Genomic DNA, 25813 nt, shown 5'->3' with positions numbered 1-25813 from the left:
ATTTTCAAAGTGAACAAAATCTGACATCATAAGCATCAGTTTCTATTTTCAATGATATATTGGTCCCAACAAATGTACCTTTAGTTGTAATAGGCATTTCATATGATCATTAAACTGAAGCAGCAGGAGTGGTCTCTTCATTTCTTCCATGGCTGCATCTTCACAACTGGCCCGCAGGTTACTCATGACCCCTGGCACAGCTACATACTAAATTTTGGATGAGATTATTGCATATGACGGGCAACCCGATGGTCGACTGTTCAGCATGTCAGCATCACAGTGCAGAGGTGCAGGGTTCAATTCTGGCTCCGGTCCTCCTGTGTGGCGTTTGCATGTTCTCCTTCTGCCTGTGTGGGATTTCCCCGGCTACTCTGTTTTCCTCCCACATTCCAAAATAGAACACTCTAAATTGTCCCTAGGTGTGAGTGTGCGCGTGAATGGTTGCATGTCTCTGTGTGCCCTGCGATTGGCTGGCAACCAGTTCAGTGTGTCCCGAAGAGAAGCTGGGATAGGCTCCAGCACGCCCCGCGACCCCTGTTAGGATAAGCGGATCATAAAATGGATGGATGGATGATTGCACGGGAGTTCCTGTTTATTATGTGTTGTACGTGAAAGCTAAAAGTGAATCTGACGAATCAGTCATAAAATGTAAATCCTTTGTTGTTGAAATGGCAGTTGTGTTTTGCTTCACACCTTGACTTTTATTGTGAACTAACTGAACGGAAGTAGTACAATGTTGTGGTTCTCACAGGGCTACCTTAACGGTGGTGCGAAGATGGCGACGTACGGTAGCTCTCCGCTGCTGCTACTGCTGTCATCATACGTATGTCTCTGTGGCTTCGGCTCCGCCTTCGGCCTCAAGGCAGCCAGCGGTCCCGCCGAGCCTCCAAACAACCCGGTCGTCCTCAGAGCCGTTGAACCACAAGCCAAGGATGCACCCGCCGCCGCCGCGGGGGCCTCGAAGCCTCGAAGGGCGACCGGTTGGAAGCTGTCCGAGGAGGAGGCCTGCAGAGAGGACTTGACCCGGCTCTGCCCCAAACACACTTGGGCCAATAACCTGTCCGTGCTGGAGTGTCTACAGGACCGCAGAGAGGTAAGCAGCGCCCGCCGTTTGGTGTCCTGATGATGATGCTGCTGGCTGTGGCGCCGGGGTCGCGCTGCTTTCGATCCACGGATGTCAGCTGGACATTGAGGTGAAGGTGAAGCTGCATTCGTGGACTGATGGACTGATTTGTTTAGGGAGAGACGTGTTCATATTTCAAATGCACTGTAAATAAGAGATGCAAATCAATTTCCTCAAGCCCATCGCATGCTCTATTTTGAGGTTGTTACCTATCGCCACAGTCTGTTTCTAAAATGTTCAGTCTGCTTTCAAAACACATACTGTGGAGCCGGTTAGGGATGCAAAAGTAAATCAATGATACACACACCAAGGAAAGTGAATTTTCATGCAGAACCTCACGAAATCTACTTGAAATTGACCACGGTATTTTTTTTTCGAGTGCAGTATTTTTTTCTCTTTCTCATTTGGTGTTTGTGATTTCGGCCCGGTGGTCCAGTGTTAGCGCGTCGACCTCACACTGCAGAGGTTGTGAGTTCAATCCCCGCACTGGCCTTCCTGTGTGGCGTTTGCATGTTCTCCCCGGGCCTGCGTGGGTTTTCTCCGGGTACTCCGGTTTCCTCCCACATTTCAAAAACATGCGTGGCAGGCTGATTGAACACTCAAAACTGTCCCTGGGTGTGAGTGTGAGCGCGGATGGTTGTTCGTCTCTATGTGCCCTGCGATTGGCTTGCAACTGGTTCAGGGTGTCCCCCGCCCACTGCCTGAAGATGGCTGAGATAGGCTCCCGCACCTCCCCGTGACCCTTGTGAGGATAAAGCGGCTTGGAAAATGGATGGATGGACGTATGGATTTTACATTGGCGGCACAGTAACCGAGTGGTTTGCACACCCAACACAGTTATGAGTGAAATTGCATGTTGTCTTTTCTATCGTTACATCATGCTCACACCATGACCCTAATGAGCATTAAGCAGTATAGAAAATGGATGGATGCTTTTACAACATTTTCTCTTGTTCGTCAACTCCAAGTAGGCTACTATCAGATATTACAAAAAGTAAGTCAAGTTGCCCTATAATGTTTGTGACTTACACAAGAGTGTCAGGGTGTGGAAGTATATAATCCCGATACAAACCAAAAGTTGTAAAAATATCACGGTTAAGGGTAAAGTATGAGCCTTAATGGAGACTTCTTTCTTCTTACTTTTTTCTTTTCTGATTGATATAAAAATGATTTATTAGATACAATCACATAACGGGGTAGGACTAGATAAGTTTTTTACTTCTTCCTACTCCCTTGAACATAATAACTGTGTTGAATGAAGATTGATTTCTTTGTTTTTACTTTTTTTATCTACCTTATTTTCTGTCAAATTATTACTGTATATATGTTTTATGTTCAATAAACAAACAAACAAACAAACAAAAACTTCTCTACAGTATATGGTTGCTCTCTCAGTGAGGCAGTAGCTTGTTGATAACATCGATGAGAACTGGTGACAGGTCAGTTCACTGCTATCTCTTTTACACATTCATTGACAAAGATGGATCCTCAGTCAATTTGCTTTAAAAGAATGGATGGTAATTACACACTTACTCGCCCAAAAGCATCCGTGGCAATTTTTGTAAGCTCTTTTTCGAAAGTGACTCAGTTACTTTTTCAAGGTGACTGTGGCAACATTGTTTACAACACACTGTGAGCATATAAGAATGAGCTCAGCAGACACTTAAGCCAATCATTAACAAAGCATTACAAGCCAGACATGGTGAAAATGTTCATTTAAAGCTCATTTAAAAAGCAAGTTCCCTGTGTTGTTTTATTCTATTTCAATTAAATATTAAGAACTGACTTTATTGAAGGTGCTCAACTTATTGGTTGACAGGCGTCTTGTGTGTTGTCAGAAGTGATACAGATATGATGACATATCCTCATTTTTAATTTTCTAAAGTCAAATATTGATTTTTATTTATTTATTTTTTACAGTAGCAGTAGCTAAGATTTGGGGGATCCATTCTGGACAGCCATATATTCTTTTGCTGCTTTCCATCTACAGATATGTGTCTCCACTGCTGTAGTGGTTTGGCATTGAGTACATTGCACATTACAGCTGTCAGTGCAAAGTAGGGGCAAGAGACTCATAAGTGCTTTATACGTTGGTGATCATTTAAATATGGTAACACTACAGTACAACTGCGGAAAGGCGGTCCAGAAATAAATAAAAAGCCTTGACAAAAATAATTACATGTGTTATTTTAAAACACAGTAAACAGTTTGCTACTATTCGCTTGTTGTTCATTCAGGTCCATGAATATTGGGACATGGGTACAATTCTCATCTTTTTGGCTCTAAACAACACCATTATGTATTTGAAATGAAATGGGCAAAATAAGCTTCTCATGCAGACTTTCAGCTTTAATTTGAGGGGTTTTGCATCCAAATCAAGTGAACAGTGTGGGAACTACAACACTTTGCATATATGCCTTCCACTTATTCAGGGACCAAAAGTAATGGAACAAATTAACAACGATCATAAATCACTCTTTCACTTTCTCGTACTTGTTTGCAAATCCTTTGCAGTCTAACCGGAAGCCTCGAACGCAGAGTGGGACTTTTTTTTCCCCTTTCAGTTTTATCTTCAGCAAGTGAAATGCATGCTCAATCGGATTCAGGTCATATGATTGACTTGGACTTTGCATCACATTCCACTCCTTTGCCTTAAAAACTCTTTGGTTGCTTTTACAGTGTGCTTGGGGTCATTGTCCACCTGTACCGTGAAGTGCCGTTCACCGGGTTCTGCAGCAGCTGAATATGCGCAGATAATATTGCCTGAAACATTTTAGAAGTCATTATGTTGCTTTGGGTCAGCAGTCTCATCAGCAATAAATGTCAAGGCAATCACTACCTTGTTTAATTTCAAATCCATAGTGGTGGGGTTTCGAATCTAAAAGAGGAGAATTGTGTCAATGTCCCGAAATTCATGGACTGCACTGTATTTGCAACACACAGTAATCAACATCATTTTTTTTTAACGTAGCATGAGATACTAAAATGCATATCAATGAGTGTTCTCGCATTTGTTCATATGTGCTGAAAGTATGCATGTGTGTTGATTAACCTTATGTGTTTTTGTATCTCTGGTAGCTTGGCACCATGCTGACGTTCCAACACACACACGCACGCACACACACACACACACACACACACACACACACACACACACACACACACACACACACACACACACACACACACACACACACACCCTCTCTCTTTCCTGCTCATCATCAGCCCCCTTTTCTGAGATAATTGCATTGCTTCAGCTTTGTAACAGCTGTGGCCTTCAGAAGAGGCAAGAGAGAAAGACACACACTCACACACAAAACCTTGCAAAGCAGCAAGAGGTCACATTAAAGCATTTAAGATTGTATTTTAAGATGGTTTGAGCCCTCAATTCTGATGTCAGAGAAGCGGCACCGCTGATTAGTCAGGAAGAATTTCGCCATAGCCCCACAGGCGCTTCCTGTTTGGGGCCAATGCCATCACTTTCTGCTGCAGGATTAGCTTCTTGATGGGCATATCAGGAAGCTGTGTAAAGCAGCATTGAACCACTTATCATGTCCCTATTATTTTACGTAACAGTACAGTGAACTTCCCTATTCTTGGTCTGATGTGAAGTCCTGTAGCTCCTTGATGGTGACGCATGAAAATGAATTTGTTCCAGCAGGACCGTCAACGATGGAGGCGTTGAAATTAAAGAGTTGAAATCTATGATTGTGTCATTTATTTATTATTGTTGTTTGAATATATATATTTTTGCTGAGTGTCTGCCATTCCAAATGTACACTGTGAGCATTGGGGGTTGAGGGGCAGAGGAGACATGCTTAGGACATATCATTCGAGCTTATCTGCAAAGTTGTGAAGCGTAACAGTATCGATTTTTGACTTGGATTTAACTGGACTTGAAACAAAGCAGAAAGTGGACCTATGTGGTGATAGTAAAACATCTGACGCAGACAGATTTGTGACACCCGTAAATGACGCAATGTCATCTTTAGTAGGCGTCTCCATAAAATGACGACAGCGGAGTGATCGTCTCGTTGCTCCAAAACATTTGTAGCTCCTCTCGCGTGTTATGGGGGGAGGATATTGATGGGTCATTTAAGATTTAGGAGCTGAAATTCAGTTTTTAAATGAACTACAGGTTGTTTAACTGTTAACGTTTTAGAATGAGGAAAATGTACGACAGCCTTTCAGTCTGTGTTCGACAGACTATTTGTCTCAAGTTGGGAGAGTTTATTTAATTTGCTGCAGTTACTGGAAACATGCTTTCTATTTTTTAACTGTTAACATTAGAAAGAATTATTTAATGCACGGAATGTCTGCAAGACCACTTGCCTGAGATTGTAAGTTGACTTTACTCGGCTGTAGAATACAAAGTTCAATCACAATGTTGGTTGTGTATATATGTTCGCTTGTACTGTGACCATAGTGCACTGCATAGAGGTACAGGTTGTTGACTTGATCTAATATGGAGCGTTTGATTTATTTATTGGAAATACATGTATTGTTTACTTTTGTTTCAAGACATACAATTTAAAGTTCAGTCTAAGTGCAGACTGTGTGTGTGTGTGTGTGTATATATATACGTGTGTGTGTATATATATATATATATATATATATATATATATATATATACACACACACACACACACATACTGTATTCACTCTACAAATGTAAGACACTGTCCTAGTCTTCCTTTTCTTTTGTGACTCATGTTAGTTTGGCGCTCCCAGGGATTTTCCCCCATCCCATTCACCCCGCTATCAAATGCAATTACTCTGTGTTATCTCAATGCTTTGATAATTTGCAATAATATATCTCTTGTTTCCAGGCCTTTGATCTGAAGAGAATTCTATTGGCTTTAAGTAATAACGCATAGCCTGACTAATTGGTCTCTTACATCTTGGGTGCCGATGAGAGTCTTCATTGTCATTATTCATTTTGTTCCTATGTCCTTGTAACATTTAGTGGAAGTGACAGTTTCGAGTCAAGAAAATGATTTGTGTCCCTGCTGCTGCCGGGGGTGAAAGAGCTAGATTTGCGCTATTGTGTGACCTTGTCTTTTCTATGTAAAGTAAAACTGGTCAGCGTTCCCTCATGGGTTTCATGTGTTAATGTAAAACGTTTTGAGTGTGCGTGTGTGTGTGCATGTGAGTGTGTGCGTCCACGCGCGCGTTGGAGGTTGTTGGAAATTTCGTTTGCTTGTCACATTTATGGAAAAGACATCCCACTCTGATGTTATTCCCAGTTGACCACATAACCAGGCTTTGACCAGCACAGTACTGTGCAACATACGACTAATCAAAAAATGTTCACAAAATGTTTTAATCACAGATACTAATAAACTTTTCTAAATGATTTTTTTTGCGCTGCTGCCGAGTCTGCCCTCACTTTTTCTCGTGCACATCAGGTTGTCATAATAATAACAATAAGAATAACAATAATAACATTTATAATATAGTACAGTGGTACCTCCACTTACGAACGACTCTTCGTACGAAATTTTCAAGTTATGAAATGTCTCAACAGGAAAATATGGCCTCTTGTTACGAAAGAAATGTCAAGATACGAAAGTTAAGAATGCCTTTCCAGGAGCTGCTCGTCGCAGCTCCGAGTTTCCTGCACGCAACATAGTTTTAGCTGCTCTGCCTTTGGCTATCACCGAGCATCATCCTGCCATCCCATTGGCTAAGAGGGACTGCTACCGAATGTGTTTTTGTGGAGAGATAGATACAGTAGATGTGTGTCTATGCAGCGTCCTCGTCATTCGCCCCTCGGGCCACGACGCGCTCCAAAATTTTTCCGTAAATGTGAATCACCCAGAAAAAGTGTTCACCAGTCGGGCGATATACTGATGTTTGCATTGGACATTTTTGAAGGATTGTTAAAAGTCGACAAAAGCAAACGTCCTTGGATCAGTTCTTTACAAAACGCCAGGCAAAAAAAAAAAAAAAAAACATTTGGGAGAGAGAACATGAACTAAAGAGGGCAACAAAAAAAATGACGCAGTTAAAAGTTAAATGACCATCATTTATGTATTCTTCATTCTTTGTTTTTTACATTATACACAGCTCTCATTTATTGTGCAATCTCATTATAACAGGCATTTGTTACATATTTTGATGCGTGTTTCTACTTTAGGAAACATTTATGTCAGAATTTTGGGGGGGCTTGGAACAAATTTACATGGAAAACACGTCTCTACTTACAAAATGTTCAAGTTAAGAAATTTCCAGAATCAATTAATTTCGTAAGTAACCCTAACCACTGTATTATTAATAGATTTTTCATATATTAATTACACCTTTCAGCAACAGATGGATTTTTTTCTGAACAGTTATACTGTAGCTATAAACAACACGTGGTAAGGTCAAACTTAAAACCCCCCAAAATGAAAATATTAAAACCTGATGTGCTCGATTTTTTAATTTCATTTATTAACTTTTGAAATCAGTGTCAAAAATACCTTTAGCGCAACATAAAGCCATCTTTGATTAAAATTTGTTGTTGACCAAGTGTTATGATTCACACGTTCCACTCTGCGTTTTCATACATGTTATAAATGAGGACCTCATTTACAAAACACAATTGTTGGATACTGGCAACCAGTTCTGGGTGCGCGCAGCCAACAGCCCCAAGACAGTTGGGATCGGTTCCCGCACGCCCTGTGATCCTTGTGGGGATAAGCGGATTAGAAAATGGATGGATAAATTGGATAAATTAAAAGGTTTGGTATTTGTAACAAAGGTTTGATATTTGGTACATTCCCAACTTGCTGCACAAAATCCAATATTTTCATTGAAAAACTGCATTTAAATGCATGTCACTGCCACAACTGTGTTTATTTTCATACATATGATAAATACATAACAGTGTTCTGTTTTTTGTGTCTGCAGGAAACTGAAATGGCTCCTGACTGCAACCATGTAAGTACTTCAATACAATTTATTCTTACCTTGTCACAAAGAACGTTGTGTCTGCATTTTTTGTGAACTTTGTCTACTTAGTTTTTTTTTGTGTGTGTGTGATTTAAATCCTTTGTTGAATGCAGTTCACGTTCTCAGACAGATTTCTGATGGATGTTTACTTGATGGAGACAGATTCTGTACCCACTGAACATAATCTTAAAATGTGTTAGTTGACGCTTAAAATGAAATGTTTTTTTTTATATAAATGCAATTTGTAGAATAATCATGATCTTTAATGAGCATGTTTTTATAACGAACTAACTAAAAGCAAGTGAGACACGTGGCACTACCCGATGTTTTAGACCAGTCTGAACATAGCATTTGCTTTTGTAAATTTACATAATAACATGAAATCTATCAAATAAACATATGGTATCATTAGAATAAACTATTTGATTAACCAACGTTTCACAACGATTTGCCTTACAACCCAGTGCCCATTATGGATGATTTTTTTTTTTTAATTGAGCCGTTCATTGATATTGTGCCTGATAGCACGGTGAGCTAATGTTCCGTAAAATACGGTAAATATTAATAATAAATTAATAATAAGCGCTTAATCTCTAACACTGAATAACTCTCTTCACCAGCTCCTGTGGAACTACAAATTGAATCTGACCACAGATCCAAAGTTTGAGTCGGTGGCCATAGAGGTTTGCAAGAGCACTATCACTGAGGTCAGTATTTGGCAAAGCCGTCTCAATGTTATCTCCTGTATCTGCATATATATTGGTTATGGCAGTCACTGATAGTGTAGTGGTTCACTCGCCTCACTTCTGTGCAGGCAGCTTGAGTTCAGTTTATCTGTTCCGATCTGAGCCCTGTGTTTGACTGACAACCAACTTCACCCAATGTCAGGCAGATAGCAGTAATGTTAAGGTTGAAAACAAGAGCATTGTAGCACTACAACAAAACACAATGAGGTCATGCATTTACATGCATTGTCGTGTGTTCAGACAACAAAGTGTATGCAGAAAAGTGGTAAAGATTGCACGACTGTCTGTCTCATGTGTTGTGTTGTGTTATTTTGACTTCAAAATGGCGCCGCGAGAGTGGCTGCCTTTCCAGCAGCTCCTATATTTTGTTGTTTTACTTCTTCCTTTCATAACTTTGCTGCTGTGAATTGGGAATTTCTCCATTGCGAGACGAATAAAGGTTTTGTTATCTTATCTTAAAATCGAATAGTGCATTCTCTCTGTCTGTTCTTTCCCAACATGGCGGCATTCTGATGGTCCTACTCACCATCTGCTCTGTCTTTCCTCAAGCAAACAAAACAAAGATACAAATCCCTCCTAACCAGACAACTGACTGTAATCTCAAAAAATTGCAGTTGTTTTCATGATTGCTTAAGGTAGTAGTTCTTACATGTGTGCAATTTGACGTTCTTTTTTTTAAATACCTTTTGCTGTGAGACATGCCTACTTCTTTCAAAACCCGTAATCTCGTTCATTTTCTCCTCTTCTTTCATAAACATAGATTAAGGAGTGTAATGAGGAGGAACGTGGGAGGGGCTACCTCGTATCTTGTCTGGTCGATCACCGTGGCAACATCAGCGAGTATCAGTGCAGCCAGTACATCACCAAAATGACAAGCATTATCTTCAGTGACTACCGCCTCATCTGTGGCTTTATGGACAAATGTAAAGAAGACATCAACAATTTACGCTGCGGGAGCATCAACATAGGACACAAGGTGACTTTTTCTTCAAGTGAATGCCTCATAAACGTGAACAGTGTATGATTCTTGAATTTGCTGCGGTTGGCTCTGCACATCAGGACATCCACAGCCAAGGGGAAGTCATCGCTTGTCTGGAAAAGGCACTTGTGAAGGAGGCAGAGCAACAAGACCAAGTTCGTCCAATCAAAGAGGAGTGTCAGCGGGCTATCCTGCGAGTTGCAGAACTGTCATCAGATGACTTCCACCTTGATCGACATCTTTACTTTTCCTGTCGAGACGACCGCGAGAGATTCTGCCAAAATGTACGTAATTACAAACTTTTTTCTCTTTTTTGAATTATTCACATAATTAGCATTTGTCTGAATAATTTCCATCCACATTAGTCAGTAATTGCTACCTACCTTCACATTGCAAAGGAAGATTTAATCAAGAAATAGATCATAACTGACATCAAATGCCACATTAGAACTTTTGTAGAACCTTCACAGCCATAAATTTCTACCAGTCTTATTCAAACATTCACGGGTTATTCATTTGTGTCAAAGAAAGAACCTTACTGATACAGCCAAGATGGCGCCGTATTTGCAAGAGCTCTTCAAGAGCTTTGCTTTTTGTTGTTTTTGTGTTTTGTTTTGTCAATTGTGGTTGTTGTCCTTCGTGCGGACCCGATGTGAACTGTTTTCAGCGTTTTGGCCACGTCATTCATCAAAGGAGAAGAATCTGTGCTTGGTGGTTACGCCTTCTCTGCAGCACGCGTGTACGAGGACTGGTTTTGATTGGGAGGAACAGTATTTGGGCGTTTTTGTGTTTTGCACTTGTAATGGGCAGCATTATTCACAGCCCCGTTTTGTTCAGCAGAGATGTCGGCGCTCTTGAGGGGTATTCACACGGCACACATTTGCTCCGGCGCTGCACCGATGTATTTTGTTGCGATATATTTTACACCGCAGCAAATTGTGTGGAACGTTCACACGTACAAAGCCTCTGAGCGTGTCTGCACCGGCACAGCGTCGGTGCAGCCCCACTTGCGTTCACACGGCAGTTTCTGCAGCGGGGCAAAACGACAGAAAACAAATGAGCTGTCGTGTTGGTTCTTTTTAAAACGTATACACAATTCAAGCGACTACTGGACAGGAACGTCCTTCTCCTTCTCGGTCTCCGTGCCTTCTGCTCGAGAGTGACCGCCCCCGAAAACGTACTTCAACGATGACTTCAATGACACTCAGAAAAGCAAACACGTAATGCGCCAAACAGAAAATCAAGAGAGGAAATCACAAAATAAATTATATATGGGGGGCGGGGGGTTGTGAACACACAACAAAGGAACAAACTACACAAACAACTCTGAGACAGTCCAGTCTCCTACAAAAGGAAAGATGTTACCAGCCAAGTCTTGTGTCGTTATTAAACAAACACATGACGGAAGTCCGACAGAGCACGAACGCAACGCATTCTCGCCGTACGTAATCAACTCTTCTCGAGCATTTGCTCTGGAGCAAATTTTTAAACCACCTCCCTGAGGTGGATCAAATTTGCTCCGGTGTAAGCTGTTTTCCGGGGCTACGCCGGAGCTAATTTGCACGTGTGAACGCTCAACTGGGGCAGCCCCGGCGTGTGAACCCCCCTAGACAGTCTGCGTTGATGCGGCTAGAAGGATGGCTTGTGGAGCCGAGGATGAGGAGAGAGGAGCGGAGCGTATTTGGAACTGATAGTCACTGCCTGCGATTTACATGGGACAGGAGAAGTGAACCAAAATCTTTTTTCATCACCGGACGCTACAGCTTCTAGTTTACTTTCAAACTTGGCTCGTAGCAGACGTATGCACATTTTGAGCATGAGGTCTCTGATCCACTGGCAAAAGGACACTTTGATTCTCTCCTGTTCCATCTATAACTGCTTCAAACAACAAAGCGTATGCAGAAAAAGTGGTTACGATTGGATGACTTTACGTGTCTTATGTGTTGTGTTTTATTATTTTGTATAACTGTTCTGTAAGGCACTTTTTACAGCTGCAGCTTTTGTGAAAGTGCAAAATAAATATAGATGTGTTGTAGTGTACATCATTTAAAAAAATAAATAAATAATAGGCTCGAGGCAGCTGATGTGACATAACAAATTGGAACAGCCCTCCAACATATGACGGATGACCAGTCTCCGTTGTAGCTGGTTTCTCGCTCAAAGTCAGTTAGGATAGCCAGCGGTTCATCTGCGACCCGAATGAGGACAAGCGGTATCGAAAATGGAAGGATGGAGGGAAGAAGGAAACACTCGGCACTGATTGCATTGTATGATGATTCAATCCAATTTTTAATTTCATTAAAATGTCTTCAAAAGTGTTGCACTGAAGGAAAACCAAGTATGGTCTTTTTACTGTATACTCTATGATGCCATTTTTATTCTCTTTACTCTAGACTCAGGCAGGAGAGGGAAAAGTCTACAAGTGCCTGTTCAACCACAAGTTCGAAGAGGCCATGTCAGAAAAGGTGCATCCAACTCACTGATGCTTGTTTTCTGGTTCATGACTTGCTTGACATGGTTGCGTTTCTGGAATATAACATACAGGAAAATCTTGTCTTTCCCCTTTCTTTGTAGTGCAGAGACGCTCTGACAACACGACAGAAGCTGATCTCTCAGGACTACAGGGTCAGTTACTCTCTGGCTAAAGCCTGTAAGCTGGACCTGAGGAAGCACCGCTGCAGCCTTGATACCAACATGCCGCGTGCCCGCGAGGCCCGTCTCTCGTACCTGCTCCTGTGTCTTGAGGCCGCTGTGCACCGAGGTGACTTCTTAAAGCACTTTCAACTTGCATCTTCTCATAAGAAATAGCACATATTTATTATGCTGAAATTTGTGTGACTGGAACACAAGATAAGGGTGAAATGAGCTACAGTGGCAATATTTTCAGAATATTGGGTAACTGGATGAAAGAACTGACAGCATGTTGCTTAACTCATTCAGTACCAGCCAATTCTGGACCAAGTCTGAAAAGACGTTTAAAAACGTCTTTGGGAGTGAATGAGTTAAAAAGCACTGCACAAGTGCAGGCAATTGACCATTGCCATCTGAATGCACCGATTCTGTATGCTCATGGACAGATCACACTGCCCTTGTTGATATCCTGATGCTTCGTAACATGATCCAGTATGAGCAGCCAAAGAGGCTCATATGTCCACCAAAAGTGTCTTATTTGCTGAATCCTGGCTGAAAATTGTTGTTGATGAAATGAGTCATGATGTTAATGTACAAGGTTAGAATCATGACGTTATCATTATCATCCATTATCATCCCCCCCCCCCTTGTTATTGTTTTGTGTTGTCTGTAGGTCGCCCGGTCACTGGCGAGTGTCAAGGTGAAATGCTGGACTATCGGCGGATGCTGATGGAGGACTTCTCTCTAAGTCCAGAGATCATACTGCACTGCCGGGCTGAGATTGAGACTCACTGTTCCGGCCTTCACCGCAAAGGCCGCACTCTGCATTGCTTGATGAGGATCGGCCGTGGAGACCGTAGCGCCTCAGTTGACGGTGTTTGCCAGAGTGCTGTAAGTAACACCAGGAAAGACAGAAACAATGCTTAGAATGTTTGCTTTTACATTTATGTGTGCCCCCCCCCACAAACACACACACACACTCCCCAATAGAAAGAAAGCAGCTTTGCTGTCAGCTTATACCACCGTACTTGGCTAGTATGCACACCAAATGGTGCCAGATGAGATTTGGAGTGTTTGCTAAAAGCAAACACTACTGAGTTTGGAATGCTTGTTAGTAACTTGTGATGTGCCATGGTATAAAGGTTAACAGCAAGCGATCGTGGAAATTATACCAAACAACCACAGACGTTTATTTGCACTTGGCTTTCTGGCTCTGGTTCCAGAAGATGTAAAAAAAAATATATATAAATCACATTATGTAGTCCACGGTGTTTTCTTTTCCAGCTGTTGCCTTTTAATGTTTCCATTAACTGTGCTTCCACCACAGCTTCAGACACTGATCCAGTCAGCCGACCCTGGGGCTGACTACAGGATCGACAGAGCACTCAATGAGGCCTGCGAATCCGTCATCCAGACAGCTTGCAAACATATCCGAAATGGAGACCCAATGTGAGGACACACACACACACACACACACACGCACACACACTGAATGATCAGTCTTATCATTCAGATGAAAAAGAACCTTTTCGAGAGCTAACCCCTCATTGTGTGTGCGTGTGTGCATGCGCGTTTTTGTATAGGATCTTGTCTTGTCTGATGGAGCATCTGTACACAGAAAAGATGGTGGAGGACTGTGAGCATCGACTGTTGGAGCTCCAGTATTTCATATCAAGGGACTGGAAGTGAGTGTACGCTGTGATTTGTGATTGAGCAACAAGCCAGTTGCCCCGACATCTGAAGCGTGGAGTGACCATTTTTTTTATCGATGGACATTGTTGTTCTTTGGACTGTAGAAGTGTTACTGGTCATACAATGTTTTTGTATGTGTAGTCTGTTTACACACCTCATTGCAAAGAAAAGTTTAGTGGCAGGAGTAATGCTATGCATCGAGCCTTCTCATTTGTTATTCCAGATTGGACCCTATATTGTACAAGAAATGCCAAGGCGATGCTGCCCGACTATGCCACACGCATGGCTGGAATGAAACCAGTGAGCTGATGCCGCCAGGCGCTGTCTTCTCCTGCCTGTACCGCCATGCCTATCGCACTGAGGAGCAGGGCCGCCGGGTATGTATGATATGACCCCAGAAACTCAAATCTGAATTTGACATTGAATTGGAGGAATTCCAAGTTGTTCGTGTGATTTAAAAAAAAAAAAAAAAAGAAACTCTTCTATGTTTTTGAATTTAATAGGTAAACGCTGACATTCAGGTAAGTAAGTGGTCAGCAACCTCTGCCAATCAATATGCTGGTGAAAGAAGCAAATGATTGGACTGATGATGGTGAATCAGTGTTGGAGTGATGTTGTAATTTGTATGCATAACATATGCTGTGCTGATTTCAGGACTTTTAAGATTTGATAGATAAACTACAATACAAAAAAATTAGCTCATGTGGCATGTTGGTATTGTGATTATTCAACACCACACAGCCAAAACTTTATGACCACTTGCACAGTACAATGATATTCAATATTACTACTTAGGAAACCAAGAAGCACTGTATCAAATATGATAACTGTTGCAAAAGTAATAGTTGTCAATTTGGATGGGCACTGCCAGAATGGTTTTCGTTTCATAAGCTGGTGATGGTCATAATATTGAGGCTGCTTGGTCCACATTCCAATGATAGGATTTAATTAGGTTCCAATTGGTCTCATGTCATATTTGGGTCTTTATCTCAGCGTTTTACAATGACAGTTGTGTATCTGCAGTTATCTCGAGACTGTAAAGTGGAGGTTCAGCGAATTCTCCACCAGAGGGCGCTGGATGTGAAACTGGACCCTGAGCTGCAGAAGCGCTGCATGACGGATCTTGGCAAGTGGTGCAGCGAGAAGACCGACACTGGACAGGTCAGACAAGGGACTCTGTAAATCTGATGACGATGCAGGTTGAAGCGTAGGCTTGTTTAATTCTGTAAGCCTACTTTGTGAGCTTTATTTGGTTTATTCTTTTCTCTTTGTCCACCGAATTACATGCTATTGATCAGTGGTTCCCAACCTGTCTCAAGCCCAGTCACGTATTTTAGAAACGATGCACAAAATATCACAGGGCACCATCTAACACAAATGCCATAAAAAGTACACACACACACACACACACACACACAAGGCTAGAATGAGGATTCTGTCTCAATTTACTCGCAGCAAGCCATGCCGTAGTCTGAAAGGTAGCGGTTGGATACACCGTTTTTTTGTACATTGTAATTGTTCTGCTTGCCTCTATACCTAACAAATATTAATAGATGAACAAAGGAACATTATACAAAGTCATTTGATAACACTTTTCGGACCAAGTAAACCTTCAAAAAAAAAAGAAAAGAATGATTGTAGCTGTGGACATGCGTACAACACTAAAGTTGATAGAAAAGTTTGCCTCGACAGGTGACTACTGACATTGGGTTCCGTTTCAAGATATTCCTTGAAAACTATGTGATTATCTATCTTTTGGTCAACTATGAGCCTTGAAATTTACCATGGCTGCTTCAAAGCAAAATGGTCAAATTGAAATTCTTTGAGACTTTTTGGTGCATCCTAGATTGAATTCCATGTGAATTGATGAAAATGGTGTCAAAATGTCCAAGGAGGTACTACCGACTGAGTTTTGGGGGGTTGTGTTTGGGACCCAGACCATACAGTCGTTACATTTTCACAATGTTAAATCTAAAACTATGTTGGCAATTTTAAGATGCGTGTGTTTGTGTGTTGCTTCTCAGGAGCTTGAGTGTCTGCAGGAACATTTGGAAGACCTGGTGTCTGCCTGCAGGGATGTCATGGGCAACCTGACCGAGTTGGAGTCAGAGGTCAGCAATGTCATCGCTTCAGTAGTCAAAGGTGGAGACCATAAATTAAACCACGACATTGTTTCATTTTTTATCTCTCACAGGATGTCCAAATAGATGCACTGCTGATCAGAGCTTGCGAGCCCATGATCCAGTCCCACTGCCACGTGAGAACATTTCTGCCACCTTCTGAACACACACACACAAACACTCCTTCCAGAAACAAACAACACACACACAATTTAAGATGTCTGACCAAGTCTGTGTCACATTTGGGATACTTGGTCAGACTTGGTCGTCTCCATTATTTAAATAGAAGAGTAGGAGGCAATAAGCGTGTGTGTTTGTTTTTAGGACTTGGCCGACAACCAAATCGACACCGGTGACCTCATGGAATGTTTGGTTCAGAACAAACACCAAAAGGAGATGAATGAAAAGTGTTCCGTTGGCGTCACACACTTCCAGCTGGTAAGTTCCTGACGACCTCACAGGTACGCTAACAGGTTTTCACATTCAGCAAGGGTAAAGGGGGTTTGCTGCTTTTTCAATTATTTACAAAAAGCATGACTTGGATTAATCATGCCGACAGATTTGAAAAAGTCAAACGGGACGGGTGGATTGTGAGTCTCTGAAAGCTGTGTTTTTATTTTTATATTTTTGAATTTTCTGGTTTGGTCCTTTTCCAGTAAGAGGGTATTCTTCACCGTGGTTGCCAAAACCTTTTTGCCAATTTCTGACTTGGAAATTGATTACACCATAAATTTAGGCTCGCTGTGTGAAAAGTGCCCCGCAATAAATAACTGAAATTTGGCGCTGTGAGAAAGTTACCGCTGATGCCCAAACTCACCGTTTCCTTGTCTTCTTGTCAAGATTCAGATGAAGGATTTCCGCTTCTCTTACAAGTTCAAGATGGCTTGTAAAGAAGATGTGCTTCGCTTATGTCCAAACATCAAAAAGAAGTATGTACAATCCCATTCCAGTTTGTCGCGTTTCATTTCAGTCTTACTTTCTCTCTCTGTCTCGCGTTTCAAAGTTTTCTGGACTAATATTATCTGACTTAAATTGGTTGCTTTTTCTGGAAATTCCCCTCTGGGGATCAGAAAAGGATGGCGCTGTCTTATCTAACTGCAACTGATCCCCTGTCTGGCGTTCAGAGTGGACGTGGTCATCTGCCTCAGCACCACTGTGAGGAATGACACGCTGCAGGAGGCCAAAGAGCAGCGGGTCTCCCTGAAATGCCGCAAACAGCTGCGTGTGGAGGAGCTCGAAATGGTTGATATGTTTGCGGTGGCCTGTCAAACATCATTTCTGCTTTTCGAAGCCAATACACATTTCAGCTAAAATTGACAACTCTCCTTCTAGTCAGAGGATATCAGATTGCAACCGGAGCTGTATGATCCTTGTAAGTCCGACATCAGTCGTCTGTGTCACAACGTGGCCTTTGGCAATGCTCAGGTAAGATGAGCAAAGTTACGGGAGATCACCAGCAAATTCTTGTTTGCTGGTGATTAATTATTATTATTATTATATTAAACATATAGAAATTTGGCAGTAAGTAAAGGCAAGTAAAACTGAAAAAAGAAAAACAAATACAGTATTTCCCTCACGAAAAGGCGCACCTAAAAGCCTTCCATTTTCTGAAAAGCTCACAGCGCCTTAAAATCCGATGCGCCTTGTGTATGGGCATTACGGTAATATTTCGACCCCAAAATGGCTCCTTGCTCGAGACATGCTGACAACGCAGAGTTCAAACTTAAGGCGATCGGTTACGCAGTTGAACACGGAAATAGAGTAGCAGTAAGAGAGTTCAACGTTCACGAGTCAATGTTATAACTTGTTGTTGGTTCAGTAAACCGTGTCGCTGCTTTATTTAATAAGCTTTACTGACATCTGATCGTTCTGTTGGAGTTTCCTTGAGCATAGCTCCATCTAGTGGATGCATTGTAGATTGCGTCTTATGATAAAAATGACAAAATAGGCCATTCATTGAAGGTGCGCCTCATAATCCAGTGCGCCTTTTAGCGTGGAAAAGACGGTAGTCATCATTCAGCACAATTTACCTGTTCAAAGCAAGTTAGGAAGAACGTATCTAGTCCTACCCCTTGTTCTTTGTGAGTTTGAATTTGTTTGCCACTAGTATAGTTATGGATCATTCATTTGGTATATCTCACTCTGAAAAGAAAAGGAAAAACGTCTACATATGAACAAATGCTTTTACCCTTCTGCGTGCTATGCTTATCTATTCCTACAACTTCCGGTTTAAACAGGGATGTCATCACACACTCTGGCACCTTTATATGTAATTTTTCTCTCATGTTCCGTTACATTACAGCGTTTAAGCAATTTATCAACTTAAATCTAAATGATATGGGTTAAAAAAAAATTGTACTTGTACCTGTTTTTGAATACTGCGTGGGTTCAGTGTATTTTGACCGATTAATCATTCGAATTGTTTTGTTTTGTTTTTTGTGTAGTTCTAAAACAGGGAGCGTGTTTGTTTTTCCGGCGTTTCCCTCATATTTCCACACAGTAGTTCAAGTATGGTACTCATAATAAACTGAGGCTTCTTCAACCCTTCTGACAACTCACTCTTCACCTCTTCAGATAATTGAGTGTCTGAAGGAGCAGAAGAAGCAGCTCAGCCAGCGCTGCCACCAGCGGATCTTCAAGCTGCAGGAGGCCGAGATGACCGACCCGGAGCTAGACTATCAGCTTATGAGAGTCTGCAAGCAGATGATCAAGGTGAGGAGAAGCAGAACAAATAGACAGAGGTCCATACATACTAGCATGTGGACGTGGACAATTCTCATTATTTTCTCTGTAAGCACCACCACAATGAATTTGAATAGAAACAAACAAGTTGTGCTTTAAGGGCAGACTTTGCAACTTTGATTTGAGGGTTTGTACATCCAAATCAAGTGAACGCTGTAGGAATGTTTGGATATGTGACCTCCCTTTCTAAGGCACCACAAGTACAAAGGTAATAGAACAAATATTGCACATTAGGATGTCCTGCTGAAGTTGCAGGGCTCCAAAACTAATTTATGAAACGAAATATGATATTGTAAAATATGCACATTTATAGCGTGCGAAAAGCCACAGTAGTGAAGTTATCTCACAATGTTTTATTAAATTCTATTTTAATAAAGGTTTGACGCCCCGAGTTTTTTAAGGCAATCGAGTAGAATGGCTGACCTCAATCCAATTGAGTATGCGATTCACTTGCTGAAGACAAAACGGAAGACTGTTGCAGTAGAGGCCTGGCAGAGCATCACCAAGGTTGAAACCCAGCGTCCGGTGATGTCAGACTTCAGACTGACATTGTCTTTGCGACCAAGTATTAGAAAGTTTCATTTCTGATTGTTAATATGTTCCATTACTTTTGGTCCCTAAAATAGTGGAAGACATACAGGCAAACTGTTGTACTTCCTACAGCGTTCCACCTGCTTAGGATGGAAATCCCCTCAAATTAAAGCTGAAAGTCTGCAGTGAAATGCACATCTCGTTCATTTCATTTCAAAGCATTTGTGCGGGTGTTCAAAGCCCAAAAAATGGGAATTGTCCATGTTCCAATATTGAATGGATCTGACTGTGTGTAAAATTCTACTCAGTAACATCGACAGATGTGCTCGACACTCTGTACTTGTGTAGTCTCTGCAATTGTGTAAAAATACGTAAATAAAAATCCAATCCAACAGAATGGCAAAAGTACGACACAAGCCCCATTACCATTAGGGAAAAGGAAAAACAAATGTTTCTGGTGAATCAATACACAAATTGTTTTAATAACTTGAAAAGGGAAGATAAAAAAATTATAAGCAGACAAAATAGACTCATATCAAGTCCTTGTATCTGAAAAAACTGAATCCACATTGTACTTCCCACCACTTAATATCCCAAACTCTCTTCTGAAGAGATTCTGCACTGAAGCCGACGCCAGAAATGTTCTGCAGTGTCTGAAGCAGAACAAGAACAGTGAGCTGATGGATCCGAAGTGTAAACAGATGATCACCAAGAGACAGATCACGCAGAACACAGGTAGATACACACACACACACACACATGCGCATGAGCAAGCCTGGCCGTGCAGCTTTTGAAGAAGCCGACTGAAATCTGAATTGACACCATCGTCCAGACTACAGGTTGAACCCAGTGTTAAGGAAAGCGTGCCGAGCTGACATTCCCAAATTCTGCCAATCCATCCTGAACAAGGCGAGCGAGGACAGCGAGCTGGAGGGTCAGGTGATCGCCTGCCTCAAGCTCAAATATGCCGATCAGGTCAGTCCAATAAACGGACATCTCCCATCCCTGTGCAAGACAAAGCCGGACTTTCCTATCACCACGTCACCTGTCATGTGCCGCTTCGGTTTAGAGATTGTCTCCAGACTGTGAAGACCAGATCCGAGTTATTCTCCAGGAGTCGGCGCTGGACTACAGACTGGACCCGCAGCTGCAGATGCACTGCTCGGATGAGGTACGCCCGTCATTCGGAAGCTGGACCTTTTCTTTCCGAGGTTCCCTTATCTTGCGATTCCTCCCGCAGATCTCCCGGCTTTGTGCGGAGGAGGCCGCTGCTCAGGAGCAGACCGGTCAGGTAGAGGAGTGTCTGAAAGTCAACCTGCTCAAGATCAAACAGGAGGCCTGTAATAAGGTGCTGAATGTGTCACTGAAAAAAGTTCCCATGATATATTTGAGTACCCGATGCCCACAGCTCACTCGGAGGGGGGGTCAGCCTTGAATTTTGAAACAATGTTCATTGGTAATGGCTCTACGCTAGTATTAAGGTCAAGATCTTTGTTCATTGGATTCTTCTCCCTGGTTTCTTGTGTGCAGGAGGTTTTTAACATGCTCAAGCAGAGTAAAGCAGACATCTTTGTGGACCCGGTCCTCCACACAGCCTGCGCCTTGGACCTCAAACATCACTGTGCCGCTATCCCGCCTGGAAGAGGAAGACGTGGGTGCTCTCACACAATCATTGCGATGTACTTTTGGCTTCAAATATGAACAAAGTGACAGGATGAGGGCCTGCTGGTGTTCTTTTTCTTCTCACCATGCAGAGATGTCATGTTTGATGGACGCACTGCAGGACAAGCGAGTTCGCCTGCAGCCCGAGTGTAAGAAAAGACTTCAGGATCGCATCGACATGTGGAGCTACGCGGCGAAGGTAACCACAAGAACAGGGGTGTCAAACTCATTTTCGTCACGGGCCGCATTGTAGTGACCGTTTCCCTTGGAGGGCCGTTATGACATATGTGAAAACATATGAGGAGGTCAAGAATATGGATCATTCAACTATTAATCAGCATGTATGTATTGTATTGTTTAAGTTTGTGTAATGAGGAGTTTGGTAACGAGAAAATGCTTGCAATATCTCCCCTATTTATCACATATGAGAAGTAGAATTCTGTTGTACAGATTTTAAGATAACAAAACCTTTATTCGTCTCGCAATGGAGAAATTCCCAATTCACAGCAGCAAAGTTATGAAAGGAAGAAGTAGAACAACAAAATATAGGAGCTGCTGGAAAGGCAGCCACTCTCGCGGCGCCATTTTGAAGTCAAAATAACAAAAATCACTGTAGAAGTTGACCTGTTTGATTTGCTTTCGCGGGCCACAAAAAATGAGCCAGATCTGGCCCCCGGGCCTTGAGTTTGACACCGGTGCACTAGAAGGAGCCATTTTCGCTTTGATGAAATCCTTTTTATCAGCGGGACAGGAAAGTAAATCCAATAAGATTAGTTGCGAGTGAGCACGAGAACATGAATGTGAGAGTAAAAAGGAAGGAATTTAACTTGATGTTTGCGCTCCCACTGACCGCAAGGGTATTGTCCCGCATTGTAACATTGGAAACATAGAGCCAGAAACCCGAAGCCATTTTATTTCTTTCTTTATTTATTTTAGGGGGGGCAGGATATTGCAATTTCATTTTGATATGTGATTACTTTTTCAGGGTCCTCTTCCCTTGTATTTTTCTTTCAACAGACCCAAGCAATAAATTAGTCTGCATTCCAACAAATATCAGATTCATTATGCTTAAATGTTTTGGTCTTATACGTTTGGTATTTGTTAAAATGAACCATGAATTTATTTGAAAGACACTCTATTCATCTATTAAGCCCCCATTCCACTTAGCTGCAAACAATAGCGAGTGTTTTCGAAGATAGCGAAAGTTGCAATCTTGTCAAGGTCGCCAATGCTCGCCAAACGGTCGCCAGACGCCTGGACGTTTCTTTCAAGTTCAAAATTCCCTTGCAACAAGAAAACACACCAAGACTTCTTGGTGAACAATTGCCATAAAAGAAAGCCTTATCTGCCAACCGACCGAAATGAATCTGCTCTTATGTGTCCCGTAGGTGGCACCAGCAGAGGGCTTATCAGATCTGGCAGTGCAGGTGATGACCTCGCCCTCGAAGAACTACATCCTGCTCATGATCGCACTGAGCCTGGGTGTCCTCTTCCTGTTGGGGCTGCTGTGCGGTCGAATCACCAAGCGCGTGATCAGAGAACTGAAGGACCGGTAGAAGCCAGAGAAGTTCCGTCACCTGCTTCACCCCTTTGTCCTTGTCCTCTTCCACCTCAGTCTGCCACCAACCAACACGCCCAGTGCCAACACCAGTGCAACACACGTGGTCCTCCTCTTTTCAAGCTTCGCTGTAATATTGCCCGACAGAGAATTTCCAGCCAAATCAAAGCTAATTTTTTTTTCCCCCAGCAGTGTTACTCCTACATTCCTTCCTACGCCCCGAACCTTTTCTTGAGGATGTCTTTTTGAGTTGGACATGATATGAATCAGTATTTTTAAAAAAAGCACTTCTTGTGGCGTGACTGAGGACTGCTGAGGTTAGAACTCTTAGTTTTTGGTCATGTTTAAAGAAAACTGGAGCATGCAGCGCCTCATTTCCTTTGAAGAGACGTCAAACAGCAGCTTGAGATGTCGAGGCAAACTTGGAGACGTTTTGCTGTCGCTTTGAACCAATTTCGGATTCATTCGGATGATGAGTCCCGTCCTCTTTGCTTGTGTACAGGATCTGCTTTGGCTCGCCACATGAGGCTAACACTCACAGAGATCAAACTGCTCATTGTGATCATGCCAATTAATATTTTGTTTTGTTTCAATGCCTTTTTTTTGTATTGTTTTCAATGAGATTTGCATTTGTGAAGCCAAACAATGCAGTACAAAGTCTACACAGACCGCAGTGCAGATAGGGCTTTGCCGTATTTCATGTCGACTGTATTTAATATCTGATCACTGGAGTGGAAGCCAAAATTGTTTGGGGGTGTTGAGACTCGTTTCCACATAGTTTCCTGCCTTCAAATCCCGTCACTCATCACAACGCAGACAACAAAAGGCATCCTGCTCTTACCACATCTGTCAGCATTGCTTTATGGAAAATTTGATGACACAATTCTTATTTTTCTGCAGAATTATGACACAATTGCATTTTATACACACACACCAAACTTGTAACATTGACTCCCTGATGAGGAAAAACAATCGTCAATTATTTAATAATGCCTCGTCGCGATTAGCCTCTAATATGAGCTTGCCGTTCAAGAGCAACATCTTCTCCTCAGCTGCTTTCACGGAAAGCTGTTTCAGCATTTATGTCGATATCCAGCTCAAGTTTTTATTCACAATCTGATTTGAGCACTTTCAATAAAGTCATCGGAGCATTTATTCAATAACCAACTCTTTGCATTGGTGTCTTGAGATACGAGGTTCCTTTGTTCCATGACCACACTCATAACTCAAAGCATTCATATCGCAAATCAACTTTGCGTATTGAAATGAATGGAAAGGCCAAGAATCTGTTGCAGTCCCCCCCAAAAAGAAAATATCTTAGATTTTGATTAAAGAGATATAACACACTATAATGTACTTCATAACAACATAAAGTGATGACATAATTAAATAGAATACGTTGAAATTAAACCGCTTTTTCCACACTATTTGCTTTAATTGAATGGACATTGTGTTGCTCTTTCTGATGTGTGGTGGCAGTATAATTCAGACCTACAGAGGAGATACACACCTCTCAGTAAGCTGCGGTGTTAACTGTTCTTCACCGAGGATAAGAAACATATGCCTGTTAGTCTTGTAATTGATGGTGTTTCTGGTTGATAGCATTGAGCTAGCAGATTTCCAGCAAAAGTTAAGTGGTTGTTTAAATTACAAAAAGTGTAATTGTATTTTATGTTTAGTTTGACAGCTTCTATCTCCATAAACTCATTAATTCTGGTCACTCATGTCTCAAGGCACCATTGAAGCATTTGATATCGGCTAAACGCTCAAGACTTGCCATAAATGCTGTGTGAGCATTTATTTGCAGGGCAAGTTTATATTCTTAATTCGGTGCAGTCATAAGATAGCGAATAAATGCTCAATCGGCTTTATCGGGGGCAAATCAGGCTCAAATTATAGACCCAATTATGCATGCTTAGAAGAAGTAGAGGGATGATCTTCTTTTTCTATTACGGCCACCTGAGTGAAGGTAACCTTGAAGAGAATGAACTTCCATGCTTTCACTTCCCACAATTTTTCATGGTCATCATTACAAAGATTTCAGCTAGGAGTTTCTGTCAGCAATTATACACACCTAAAATGCTCAGTTTTGATCAGTGTTCGAGGTATTTTGTTTTGACCAACGTGGGGGGTCTAATGTTGTTAAATCTTGCGAGTCTACACAACCTGACACGTAACTGGCTGACATTGTCTCCCGCTTTACGATGCGTCGTGTCAAAGCATCAATGCTCATGTCGCCTTCAGCAATGATAAGCAGCATCTGCAAATCTCGCTCCTCCTTCACGCACCGCACTTGTACAACTGCAGACGTGTAACATTGAATCAGGAAAAAATAAGTGGCACAATAATCAATCATTCTCTGTCAACAATATACATTTGAAATGTGAGCATTTGTTGCGATGGGATCTGCACCTTTTGTGTATATGACATGATTCGTGTATTCCCGTTAGATTGAGCAGTGTAGTGTTTGTTTTGCACTCTGCCAGACATGATACCGTGGTCGCGAAGACTTAAACGTTTCATGCCGTTATTGCACAAAGGGCAACTACCAGTACGTTGCCCCGGTGGCAACTTTGTTCCTGGAGAAAGGGTTCAACGTCCAACACTTTGCTGGATATGCCCCCCTCTGTCCTTTCCATCTGCTTTGAAAACTTTTTTCAAAAATAATCCAGTACAAATTTTAACCTCAAATTGCAAATGAAGATGAACCTGAAGAAAGCTGGGAACTCACTTCACATGCTTATTTCAGTTTTTATGTTTATTTTGATGTCCGCGTGATTGTCCATGAATCAAACGTTCTAAGGAAAAAGACAAATATATAAAAAATGTTTGAATGCAAATATACAAAGGTGTATGTTGTTTTCAGATCACAAGTAATGTGAATATGGAGCAGTTATTGAGATTTCATTTTGCTGTACAGATAAGTCAATTTCATAAAATTGTCTGCACATTTTCCTAACTTTGCTTCAGTAGGTCTTTTTAACAGAGAAAAGATAATGCTCCATTTTGACCAACGTGTGCTGTCAGGTGAAAATGTGTTTGCTTTTTGCGGTTGAACGTTCTGGTTTTAAAATAAAATACTGAGGTACTGTA

General features: G+C 41.8%; 2 protein-coding genes across 3 annotated transcripts in view; one reads left to right on the top strand and one right to left on the bottom strand.

Annotated features, from left to right (window-relative positions):
* Positions 1–879, bottom strand: part of LOC147207262 (troponin I, fast skeletal muscle-like) — an 11029-nt gene extending 10150 nt beyond the window's left edge. The window contains exon 1 of the mRNA XM_086106364.1: positions 758–879. The gene's annotated coding sequence lies outside the window, so the exon portion shown is untranslated. The remainder of the gene's footprint in view (positions 1–757) is intronic.
* Positions 776–25813, top strand: LOC147207261 (Golgi apparatus protein 1-like). 2 transcript variants are annotated; one of them, XM_086106354.1, is made up of 27 exons: positions 776–1093; positions 8018–8047; positions 8680–8766; positions 9566–9781; positions 9865–10068; positions 12178–12249; positions 12359–12545; positions 13089–13306; positions 13743–13864; positions 13999–14100; positions 14331–14484; positions 14611–14628; positions 15131–15268; positions 16132–16218; positions 16302–16364; positions 16552–16665; positions 17068–17156; positions 17352–17469; positions 17560–17652; positions 18802–18939; positions 20112–20235; positions 20333–20475; positions 20570–20671; positions 20741–20848; positions 21031–21151; positions 21255–21361; positions 22551–25813. In XM_086106354.1, exons 1-27 carry the CDS (start codon positions 776–778, stop codon positions 22716–22718), a joined length of 3441 nt encoding a protein of 1146 aa, XP_085962480.1. In that variant the 3' UTR covers positions 22719–25813. The 2 variants fall into 2 exon arrangements, with proteins under 2 accessions (XP_085962480.1, XP_085962481.1); XM_086106355.1 differs by lacking the exon at positions 14611–14628.

The sequence above is a fragment of the Hippocampus guttulatus genome, chromosome 3 (assembly GCF_054856545.1).
Source record: "Hippocampus guttulatus isolate MCC_2025c chromosome 3, RoL_Hgut_1.0, whole genome shotgun sequence".
NCBI classification, from domain to species: Eukaryota; Metazoa; Chordata; class Actinopteri; order Syngnathiformes; family Syngnathidae; genus Hippocampus; species Hippocampus guttulatus.
This window is presented reverse-complemented; position numbering and strand designations above follow the sequence as displayed.

What these genes read in the sequence shown, in the direction of transcription:
- LOC147207261 (XM_086106354.1), top strand. Translation starts at nt 776, where the DNA reads ATGGCGACGTACGGTAGCTCTCCGCTGCTGCTACTGCTGTCATCATAC. An exon ending in GTCTACAGGACCGCAGAGAG is followed by an intron (nt 1,094 to 8,017) that starts GTAAGCAGCGCC and finishes TTGTGTCTGCAG; the next exon opens with GAAACTGAAATGGCTCCTGA. An exon ending in GCAAGAGCACTATCACTGAG is followed by an intron (nt 8,767 to 9,565) that starts GTCAGTATTTGG and finishes TCATAAACATAG; the next exon opens with ATTAAGGAGTGTAATGAGGA.